Below are 12072 nucleotides of genomic sequence, written 5' to 3' on the forward strand. Positions count from 1 at the left end.
TTAGCTCAGGTCAAACACAATATATATCACATATTGGGGGCATTAGGAGTATAAACAACATCATCCTAAAATCTTTTAAGAGAACCCTTTTTTTTTAGATGAGAGAAGATAGATGTATGGGGCGATGGGGGTGGCTGGCTGAAGTAAACCACACACACACACACACACACACAGTCTAGGGATGGGTCACTCACATGCTTCCTGAAGAGCTCAGCGTGCGGTGCCAGTGCTGTGGGGTCAGCGTTGCACACAAACTGCATGACCTCCTCTATGGACCAGGTGGACGGGCTCCGGTGGGACCCCCGGGGGGCCTCCCTGTCCCCCGTCTGGGGCTCAGGCCCCGTGGTGGAACTGGCTGCTAGAGAGAGAGAGAGAGAGAGAGAGAGAGAGAGAGAGAGAGAGAGAGAGAATGAAAGAAAGAAAAAGAGAGAAAGGAAGGAAGGAAGGAAGGAGAGAGAGAGAGAAAGAAAGAAAGAAAGAAAGAAAGAAAGAAAGAAAGAAAGAAAGAAAGAAAGAAAGAAAGAAAGAAAGAAAAGAAAGAAAGAAAGAAAGAAAGAAAGAAAGAGAGAGAGAGAGAGAGAGAGAGGAGAGAGAGAGAGGAGAGAGAGAGAGAGAGGAGAGAGAGAGAAGCATAGACAAAAAGGGAAACTTTAATGAGTATCACAATCCCTTGGTGATTAAATTAAGAGAGAGCAGTCATGAATCTGCACGGTCCTTATGATGAGCGATCACATGCTACTGCTGGAAAATGTTTGAAGGCCAGAAGGCACTCACATGCTAAAATAGGTCATTTAAAAAATGGCTATCCGGACCATTTCCACCACACACAAAGGGTTCAATAGCAAACATCTAAATTCCTACCTTCAACAAACAGGCATCGATAGAATTTGGTTTAAATGTGAGTGTACTAGTCAATGCAAACAAAATGTCAAATACTTGCTCCTAATCCACTAGAGCCATGACCTTAAAGTTTAACAGCACAACAGCACTGGCTGAAGGATATTGCCAGAATTCACTAATGTAGGAAACAGTTAGGTTTGGCCCAGTGAGATTAGACATGATTCTCAAACACTCTAACGCAGACTTGGCCCAGCCCAGACGATCAGATGACTCCTCAACAAGATCACTCAATTGACTATTTCACTTTAACCATCACATGAAGTGCTTTCCAACACCACATTTCCTTTAACTATCCCTGAATATATCCACACATAATCGGTTCTCAATGTCAGTTTTTCGGGGCTGTTCAGGGGACAACTACCAGTTAATTTAGACGGCTTTTTATGTGTAATAGATGCTTCACCTGTGGTTGACGTCTCCCCTTAACAGACACACACACACACACAGCAGCGATGGGGGGGGGGGGGGGGGGGGGGGGTTACTAAGGATTACTTGGAAATGATCATCAAATCTGACCACGTAGCACTGACATAGACAATGTCTGAACAAATAACACTAGCCACATTGATCCAACAGACAAACTACTTCATAAACCGTTAATTAGACATTATTTACCACAAACAGCGTGTCCATGACCAAATTGGAAATAGGCCTTTTCGACTGATGTTTAACTGTTTAACCACTTATTTGGGTTTGACACAGAAGATTCAAACCAAAACGTACATCCACTTAGACTGGCTGGAAAATGCGCCCTGAGGTGGTATGGAGGTCTACAGCCCCAAGGGAAGTCCCCTCTGGGTCTCACAGGAAATGAAGGCCTATTTAATCCCATCCAAAACTAATATGATTATTCAAATGCCTTACTTCAAACGCACCCTGCCGGTTAAGGGCAAAACATTAAATCTGGGTGGATATTAAAAATAAGCACACCGGCAGACATCAAAGAGTCTGGGTTGGTTGGTATTAAACAGCAAAGCTATATGCTCATATCCATATCACAAAAATACCTAAACAATGGTGTCAAAGAGACACCATGGAAGCTTATGACACCATAATGCAAGATGAGTGACGTTTTTGTACCTCTATGAAATGGAATGGAATTGATGTGGAAAAAATTAACAGTGAGGACAATACATACACAGTATTTACATCACTCTGTTTTGTGGTATGGACAACACAAAAAAAGACACATTAAGGCGGGGATCACATTAGCCAGCGGCAAGCGGCAGGTCTCCTATTGTTCTCTATGGTTCGGCTGCGGAACGGTGGCAACACTTGCGTAACACTAGCGTTGAACAAGCTGAGCGTTGAACTTGGTTCAAATGTCAAAGCGCAACGTGAGCGTATTCAATTGACAAACCGTTTGTGTTGTTCAGGAACGAGATATAACTTATTATGGTCAGAGCGTTGCGCGACATTTGCCGCTGGCTAATGTGATCACCGCCTAACTGGGTGGGGCATCTAATCCACACACCCAGTCCATCAACCATATTATTTCTGATGGTGATGTCTAATTAAAATGTTTACAACTGGGTAGTACACTGCAGTGCACACGTCTTCAATCATATCAGCCCTCAACAATGCAGTCATGGCTTTAATTGGCTCATTGGATTAGACGTAAAATAGTCAGTGCTGGTGGTGAGCTGTGGTGAGACGTGGTGGGCCTTACCTTCCACACGTCTGTGGGTGCGCGCTGACGTGAGGTCAGGGGGGTTGGACGAGTGTCGGCGCAGGGGCGGGCCAGGGTAGTAGGGGCTGCTGGACGGGGGGTGGTACTCCGAGGAGCTGCGCAGTGTCTGTGGGCGAGGAGTCATGGAGTTGGAGGCCGAGTCCATGAAACGCTGCTCCTTCAGGAGGCCGTTCTCCTCATGCGGCAGAGTCTCTGCTGGAGAGAGAGAGAGAGAGAGAGAGAGAGAGAGAGAGAGAGAGAGAGAGAGAGAGAGAGAGAGAGAGAGAGAGAGAAAGAGAGGTAAAGATTTGGAACACAATAACGCCAAAGTCCTTTTAGGCAAGTCCCTCGGCAGCCATATTCCAACGCTTTTTGGGCACTTGTGTACGCAAGGCTTCATGACACAAACATCGCTCCAGCGACGAGATCACAACACATGATTGGCACGATGTATTCACAACACACCACATGATTGGCACGATGTATTCACATGTCAAACTTTTGCCGCGGGAGGGGCGGGATATGTGTAGACAACTGTCATACTGCCTTTATGAACTAACCCCATGCATTTCCATGGATTTATTTAGTGCTGTGTCTCCTAGTAAGTCTCTGGTAACACAGTTTCACAATAGATGAATGCTTCTTTATAACAGTCACAGAGAATCTGCCTGTAGTCATAGAAGAGGATGTCTGGGGGTCTCAGGGAAGATATCTGTATTCACAGAGGTGATACAGTGTAGTCATAGAAGAGTTGTCTGGTCATAGAGGAACTGCCTTTAGTCATAGATGGGCTGATTGTAGTCATTGAAACCCTGTCTATGATCACTGGGGATGTTTATGTAGTTACAGGTCATAAATCAGATGTACAGTACATGGTCACAGAAGAGTTGTTGAAATAGAGAAATAGATGTCCGATGTCACAGGTTAAACAGCTTTTTTGTCAAAAAACTAGCGCAACCAGCCGGTTTTCGCAACTTGTAAACCTTGTCAACATCATCTCCGTTTTAGTAAGAGTAACACAAAATTGCTTAACTTTAACATAGTAATTACTGTAGCTGTGCAGCCAGATGATACAATCAAGGGTAACGTCTAGGCTTCCACGAAAAATAGGATTTTAATAATTTGGTTGAGGCAACAAGTGAGTAGTAGGATGACAATTTTCTTAAAGGCTACTCTGAATTTACCGTCTATAAAGAAAAACGAGTGGCTCTGATAGCCGTTGGACGAGGAAAGAGAATTATCATCCTAGTATTGAATCATCATTTAACCGAATACTGTTCTAGAGAATTTTTTCTGTTCTAGAGAATCTGTGCCAATCAAAGATTTTCTGCATTTGTGGATTGTAGTTCCAACCAAAATGTAGTCCCTTTTGGCCACAATGATGACCACAAACCCTTAAGAGGTCTGGGAGGGAGCTGTATGATGTCATTGAGAAACTGCTTGTGGTCATAGAAAGGTGGAAGTCAAAGAGGTTCTGTCAGGTCATTGATTGTCTGGAATCATAGAGGAGCGGTTGTGGTCATGCGGTTTGTGAAAAGGCATCATAATGCAACTGTCTGGTCATGACTTATGGTGCGTTCATGCAATTGAAGAAGAAGATGATTGAACAGAAGGCTAACATCACGTAGTTACACAAAAGTAAACTGGGAAGTACTGTTTAACATCAATCACCTGTGCTTATGAGTATACCGTCAATAAACAATGAAGTGACTTATTTGTGAAGTGCATTTTTCATTTTTCACTATGTCTAATGATGTCAAAATGTTCTCCTGGGAGCTTTTAAAGAGTTCCACGAACTTTCAGAGTGACATTCACACTCAAGAGTAGGGCTTTCCCCACTTCCAAGTGGCTCATAAATGCACTAATTGCCTTGCTGTCTGTTCAAAGAAAGACTTACAGTCTTCACACTGGGGGTGTGTGTGGTCATACAGGTGTATGGTCAGATAGCAGCTGTGGTGCTAAGGGTACCTTCTGATGGGTGGGCCTCTGTGCGCAGTAGCTTGGGGGAGAGAGGAGCTGCGTAGGGAGGGGAGTCTCTGGAGATGCGCTTGCCGGGCCGGTTTAACGACGGTGCCTCAGACATCTCCTCTTTGACTGCAAGGGGGAGAGGTACAGTATATGAGTGTGTGTGACTGCTTAGAATGCAGGAGATCAAGTTTGATACCTGACCATTACAAATATCTGTAGTCCTTTAGGATAAAAACATCTGCTAAATACTGGACTTTTACTTTACACAGATACAATGTCCTATCACTTACAAGGGCCACTTACAACTGGGATTAATACCAATTACAGCTTTGTGAGGGCAAACAGTTCAACATAGCCTGTCGCTTCACTGGGAGCAGATACTTTGTCAGCCAAACAAGAACTAGAAGGACTACCGGAACTACAACAGGAACAACATCTATCCACATGTTTGGCCCAGAAACTACTACTGGGTCGCATATAACTTGAACCACAAATGGTTTCTTTTATGAAGCTGGCCATCTATAGCGGTCTATTGAAGCCATTTGAGATCAGAACTGGATCGGTACCATTTACGACTCTTCTTTGGGTCTGCCTGTCCACTTGCTAATGAACTGGACAGCAGACTGCTGCGGTAGTACCTGACTTGCTGCGGTCGTAGGCGGCGGCTGCGTAGGGGTTGAAGGGCTGGCTGCTGAAGAGGTTGTCACACTGCAGGTGGCGGCAAACCATCTCCATGAAGCGCAGCACATAGGAGGCGCTAGAGGCCGTGGGTAGCTTCACAGTGCGGGTGCCTCCGTCTGTCCTAACTGAAGGACACACACAAAAAAAAAAACATAAGACACATTATTATATTATTATATATATATTATTATATTATAACATTTAAATGTTTTAAAATAATTTTTAAAAAGTGTGAGAAAAAAGTGAGGGAAATTAGACAACTTGGCATGTAAGCCAATATCAGTCACCAAGAAAACTGCAAGTGTAAAGAGTTAAAAAGAGGCTCAATGTTTGAGAATAAGAAAAGTCAACGTCATTGACTAGTCTTGGGAGGCTTCCAAAAATACTCTTAAAATTTGCTGTATAATTCTGAAACCACAGTCTACAACTCGGCGGAGTCATTCATGAGGCTAAATCTGCTTTAGTCAGTGGGTGAAGACATAAGGTCATAAGACATTTATTTCTATTTTTCTTTCTCTCTCTCTCTGGGGAGAATGTGCCTCTGCAATGTGAAAGCAGAATATAACAGCTTCACAGCACAAAACCACCCTGCTATTTTTATCCGCTAAAAAAACTGTATTACTGACCCCTTCGACACACCATCCCTTCCTGTTTCGGGTTACGTTACCTTTGACCACCTCCTCTCCGTCCGAGTGGCCCTGCAGGCATCCCAGCAGCACTTTGGGCTGGTAGGCGCAGTCCACGCACGCCTGCACCGCCTGCTGCATGATCACGTTGACCGGGCCGGGCCCGAAGTGGTCAGGCAGCCGCTGGACCTGCTTCCTGTCCAGGTGCGACCCGCAGTTGCCGTGCTTGTTGACGTACACGCACACTGTGACAAGAGGAGAGGAAGGCCAGCTGAGTCATGGGTCACCAACACGCAGGATATTCATTAAGTGTGTGCAACGAGTGAGAGTGAGTGTGAGTGTGATTGTGAGTGTGAGTGTATGTGTGTGAATATTTGGCAAGTGAATGTGTGACTGTTCTTGTGGTTCATTTGATGTAAATGGTGGGTGAGTATTATGGTTCTCTTCGATGGATACATGTCTCATCATTTCTAAGACTAAAAGCCAGACAGGGCTTTACCTGTGGAGACCACGGAAGGCCCTGACCCCAGGTTCAGGCCATCCTGGGACATCGGACCACCAGGGAACCTGGAATCAGCTGTGGACGTCGACAAGGTGGTGTGGAGGATCTTGGGCTTCCGCTGCAACACACATACCAATGACTACATAAATTCATTCATTACAATTTAATACCCTCAACTGATTCAAGATCAGACCTACAAAAGAATGCCCAAGGTTTCTGCTAATTGGCAACAAACTTATTTACTCCACACTACTAATCACCTACTGAATGATGGGAAATTAAGTTGAATTAAGCTACTTTACTTGTACTGAAGGAAATCTGTCCTCTGCATCTAACCACACATATCCAAATTAAGCAGTGTGTAACTGCGGGTGTGGCAATCGGTTGACCCAGGTTGCAGGTCAGTATCGCTTTGAATAAAAGCGTCTGCTAAATATCAGTCAGCTTCAACTACAGCCATAATCCCAGCTGATGTCAGGAGTTCCTCACCTTGCTGCCCGGCTTGGGGCCTCTCTTTTTATGGGGTCGGGGCGCCAGCTGAGGGGTGATAGGGATTTTGATGTCCCCATCCTGCTGTCCATTCTGTGCCGCAGCGGCAGCGGCTACTGCCTTCAGCAGGGCGATGGTCTCGCTCTTGGGCCGGCGCCCGCGCACCCCCTTGCGCACTGGCAAGGGTGGCAGCGGGTTGGGCAGCCGGTACAGAGACGTCTGCATGGAACGGCGAGGTGGCTTGGCGGGTGATGCAGAGGGGATGGGCTGCTTTTGAGGGGTCACTGTGACAAAGACATACAAGATATGCCCATCAAAAAAAAAACATTAGTATTTCAAACTTTTGTAATTATACAGTCTGACCATGATGAAAAGCTCATGATCTCTTTCCTTAATTCTTTCACTTTTTCCCCATGTTATGATGACTGCATTGCAATCATACCATATAATTATGATGTGTGGTGGCATGTATCGTAACACCCCCAATTATCACCACTTTTGTTCAGAAATTCTAAAACAACGATGTTTTTTAACACTTCAAAATAACATTTACTAAATGAACCTTACATTTTTCAGTAGCCATAGTTGTGTAGATTTGAACAAAATCTGGTTTGGTTCTTAACGGGAGCATTTACTGCCTGAAATATCCGATTTTGTTTACCACGCTCGGAGTTATAGTGCTGGCCTGATGGGTCGCCTATTTACACCGTTTCAACGGCACATGGACGGTTAGACCGAGAATTCTCGTCGTGAAATTAGAATTCCACTGGAGCTCCAAGCGGTTGTGTACACGCAGCCTTACAACACTGTTTACAGCTCCTCGAGTCACGGTAAAATGTCATTTTTGGTACATAGCTAATTTAGATACACCTATGTTGTGGGTGGTTGCGTTTCTATAGGAGTCCGCTGTCTTGGTTTGTATAGAAATGGATATTAAGTGACACATACACGCAAGACGGTGGAAATACGGGACCGACGGTAATAGGGGGAGTTACGATACACTTATAATTTGAAAATAAAAACACAAATTCACAATTTCATGGTTAGAAACCTGAGAAGGACTGTCTGCACTCTCCTAACACATCACATGAGTTTCGATTTAACGGTAATAATCTTTAAGCAACTTAAGTACTAGGTCTAGAACAGAGAGCTGATAGTTGAGGGAACCTTTCATTACCCTTCAAGCAACATTAAACAGAAATGCAATTTAAACTTCAGTGTCGCCGCCGACTCCAGCACCCGGCCAAATAAAGCCCCCTTAATTTCAATGAAATCTCCTCTGTCTGAGCGCAAGCCTAAACCCAAAGCCCTCCACTGGCACAGTATCAGATAGCTGCCACTCACACGATGCAGTGATTACATGGAGGTTTTTAATGAGCCGGGTGAAAAGGCAGCTTTGAAAAATGGGCTCTGCGAGTAAAAGTAAAAAAAAAAAAAAAACTCCTGTCTTTGTCCCAAGTGTCCCCACACTATGGAGCTGCACAGTGCGCTTGTGTGTGTGTGTGTGTGTGTGTGTGTGTGTGTGTGTGCATGCAATTGACATAATTAGCAGATAAACATCTCCCCATCTCGCACAAGACTCGGCGGCTGGACGCAAGCAGGGCTATAAAATGGAGGGCTTCCGGGGGCTGACAGACTGAGCGTGCCTTTCAGCGCTCTTTTGAGGGGGAGATTTGAGAACGACAGTCCTTTGAACTTCTGAAGAGCGGCAGATAGGTCAGTAGAATGGGCACGGCGGCGCAGGAGGTGTGGGGGTGGATGGGTGGGGTGGGAACCAGAAGCAGGCATGGAACACAGAGGGGAGTTTTGTTTGACAGGAGGGGCAATATCAGCAAATGAGTGGGAAGAGAGACAGAGAGCATGAAAGACATACAGAAAGAAAGAGAGAAAATGAGACAGTAGAATACAGTGAGGGAGGACAAATATAGTTTTGGCTCAAATATTTACACACACACACACACACACACACACACACACTGGAATCAAGAGAGTCAAGTCTCCTTATGTTTAATTATGGTTAGTTTTTATATGCAGTATGGACTCCGACAATGTCCATCTGTCTATTTAAAATGACAGCAGAGCTGCCACAGAGACCTGGATTTAATGGAGCACATTTGAACCTATTTTCATGGTTCCTTCAGCCCAGTGCATGGAGCATATGGGACTGATCATAATGACGTGACTTCACTTCCTCATGACCCAGTGCCCTGTAGTGGAAGAGGAGTGTGTGGTGTGTCTGTGGTTTGAGAGACAGTGTGTGTGTGTGTGTGTATATATATATATATATATATATATATATATATATATATATATATATATATATATATATATATATATATATATTATATATATATAAAAAACAGTGCAAGACAGAAAGAGAGAGAGAAAGAGAAAGAAAGAAACAGAGAGGGAGAGAATGAGAGAGGGAGGGAGGGTGAGAGAAAGAGAGAGAATATAGGAGAGAATGAGAGGATAAGAGAGATGGAGAAGAGGAGAGGGAATAACCAGGACAGAGGTGGCAATAAACATGTCATTACACCGAAGTACAGCTTGTTTGCGCTCATGGTCGAGACTGGCATGGCTACAGTTTCCCTAATCCAACGTCTTTTCATAGGGAGACTGGTACAGTGGTTTAAAAAGTACAGGCTATTAAATTTTGCAATAACTTTTTAAGGACCCAATAAAAAAAAACATTACATTGCCTAAAATGCAATTCAACTGACTAATTTTAGACACATACAACACAATGTGTATGTGTTCCACCTTACCTGAACATAATGCCATTGTCTACCTACTGAGCATCTCCTCAAAATTTAATAGAAAACTGAATATAAATTTATATGCACTGCAATCATTTTACTAACATAAACTGCTCATTTAAATGATGACAACCATATGAAGTATAAAAATATTCAAAATTAGTACGATGTTGAAATGAATGAATGTCATGTAATCGCAGTTTGTTTTCAAACACTAAAATAGCACAATATTCGCCATGCAAGACAATATTAGACGCTGACACAATACATAAGGACTCGCCCAAGTGGTACAGTAACCAAGTGTGTAGCTCACTCTGGCGTTTACTACTGTAATTAAAGAGACATGTTCAATTTAAGCACTTTATGAATTACAAGCACTGATAAATAGATCGGTTTCATATTTTTAGAGGCCGCTTTTACAAAACCTCTTCCGTTCTGCACAATGCGTAAAAGGGACTACTACGCCAAAAATAGAAACGGCACAAAAGCCGGGAAACTCACCGCGGAAAGGCAAAACAAAGCGATTTTAAATGCATCAACACCGTGGCATCATTTTTTAAAAGCGCTTTCGGAGACTCCCTCAGATATATGTCCTATAATCGCACGTTATGGTCTGATTTAAAAACGCGCAAGATTACCGTCCTCGGTTCGACTTGGCACTACACGGAATCCCCTTTCGCAAACAGGAGACAGAGCAGCGCGAGTGAATTCTCGTGTGAGGGAAAGCGTATGAATGTCGCAAAGGGGGCTTGACGTAGCAGGACTGGGGGTTTTCTGTACATAATGAAAAGTGAGCTCAAGACGCCGGCAATGGCTAGTTCACCCCTCCATAGTCAGCGCATTAGAGAAATGTGTGCACGGTGTAGACCTTACAGCTCTTGTAAGGTTGGACAATCTTTTATTTGCCATAATGAGAAGTATGCTTTGATTTACTGAAGTAATACAGAGGACATCAGCATAAACAGATAGGGCCACATCACAGATGTACAGACCCGCACAGACATCAACACATAGCCCACTGTAGCCTTTTATTTATCTGTGCTGTCATAGCAGTTAATACACTTTAGAGTGTGGTTGACACAAGCAAGCATGGATGTAAATCTCTCTCTCCTCTCGGCTATGGTTTGCCCCGTTGGCTGTCTCCTCGTTCTGGAGGTCATCTCACTCAGAATGACAAGGAGCACACCCCTCCGTTTACAGCTCTCAAAAGCTCTGCATGACGTCTAGCCCCAGGCTATGGACAGGGAATCCATAAGGTCCATGAATGTCTGTGGTTTTTCTTTTTCTATTTTGTTCTTTGAGACAAAACGGTTGCTTTTTCTTGATTCTTCTCCAAGTTTGTGGCCAATAAAGGTGTATATAAATAATAAAGGTCCATTCATGGAAGGGGGAAACAGACTCACCCACTTCAAACAGGGTGTCTGGTGTCTGGTGTGTGTGTGTGTGTGTGTGTGTGTGTGTGTGTATGAATGAATGTGTGTGTATGTATGTGTGTGCAAAGGTGACTCCCCCCTTTTGGAGCCCCACCAGCTTTGGCACAGGAGCTAATGCCAGCTAATTAGGATCTAATTGCAATTTAATGGGGAGTGCTCCCATTTGATGAGGTGGCAGCGGTGGCGGTGGCGGCCATGTCGCGGCTCTGCCCCATTCTGTCCTCTGTGCCTCAGATTCCTGCTGAGGCCACCCCAGACAGTGGTGGCCATGAGGGAGCCAGGCTTATGTATACACACTGAGGAGCCGTGATGGCCATATTTAACCCAAACAGCCACATTCCCACTGAGCACAGCGAGTGGCTATCACGCAACACCAAAACACACCATCAACCAATGACAGAAACCATCTAGGAGTGTCCACCAAACTCCTGAGCTAAATTACAAGGCTCTCACAACTGATGCCAATAATGAAATATCAGAGACCATACATAACACATTCTAAATATTCTTATAATGTGCCACATTTCACAAATAAACAAAAAAGGGAGTAAGCAAGTGAATTTAACGGCCTTGCCGAGGCCCAGGGGCTGGCTGAAGTACAGCCAAGGCACTCATGGCACCAAGCGGCCATAAAAGCATCACGTTTATTTGCCTTGGGTTGCGCCTCACAAAGGCATCTTGTCACACATGCAAGTGTGATATACTGTGCTATTCCATTTTATGTGCACTTTAAGCAGCCGGGGCAAAAACCTGATGAGGAAAAGGTAGCTTGTGCCTTTGGAGTTAGGGAGAAGATCCATTAAGCCATGGAGAGCATAGGTATGCAATTACATGAAATGGCCACTTCTGCTTCCAGATCTCACCCTCTAAATATCAGCACAAGGAATGCGACATCTCAGTATGTGTCTTCACAGAAACCTTTCGGAAGGGATATCTAAATAGCAACACACTCTATTACTGTACTACGGTTGATATCAATTCCATGATATCCAATTCTCACATTGGTCTTGCATTTTCAAACTAAGAGCACTGTAGCAATACGCTA

The 12072-nt window shown here is 44.2% G+C and overlaps 1 protein-coding gene across 3 annotated transcripts in view; it reads right to left on the reverse strand.

Annotated features, from left to right (window-relative positions):
* LOC121677391 (sex comb on midleg-like protein 2) overlaps positions 1 to 12072 on the reverse strand; it is a 29472-nt gene that overhangs the window by 4096 nt on the left and 13304 nt on the right. Inside the window, exons 8-14 of one of the 3 annotated variants that reach the window (XM_042056079.1) lie at positions 6836 to 7119; positions 6344 to 6464; positions 5886 to 6089; positions 5176 to 5343; positions 4538 to 4663; positions 2570 to 2782; positions 195 to 358 (exon numbers count right to left, since the gene is read on the reverse strand). In XM_042056079.1, coding sequence (XP_041912013.1) covers positions 195 to 358; positions 2570 to 2782; positions 4538 to 4663; positions 5176 to 5343; positions 5886 to 6089; positions 6344 to 6464; positions 6836 to 7119 — 1280 coding nt within the window. Of the gene's footprint in view, positions 1 to 194; positions 359 to 2569; positions 2786 to 4537; positions 4664 to 5175; positions 5344 to 5885; positions 6090 to 6343; positions 6465 to 6835; positions 7120 to 12072 lie in introns of all 3 variants that reach the window. The other 2 variants (XM_042056080.1, XM_042056078.1) reach the window with 2 other exon arrangements.

Source organism: Alosa sapidissima, chromosome 12, assembly GCF_018492685.1.
Source record: "Alosa sapidissima isolate fAloSap1 chromosome 12, fAloSap1.pri, whole genome shotgun sequence".
Lineage (NCBI taxonomy): Eukaryota > Metazoa > Chordata > Actinopteri > Clupeiformes > Clupeidae > Alosa > Alosa sapidissima.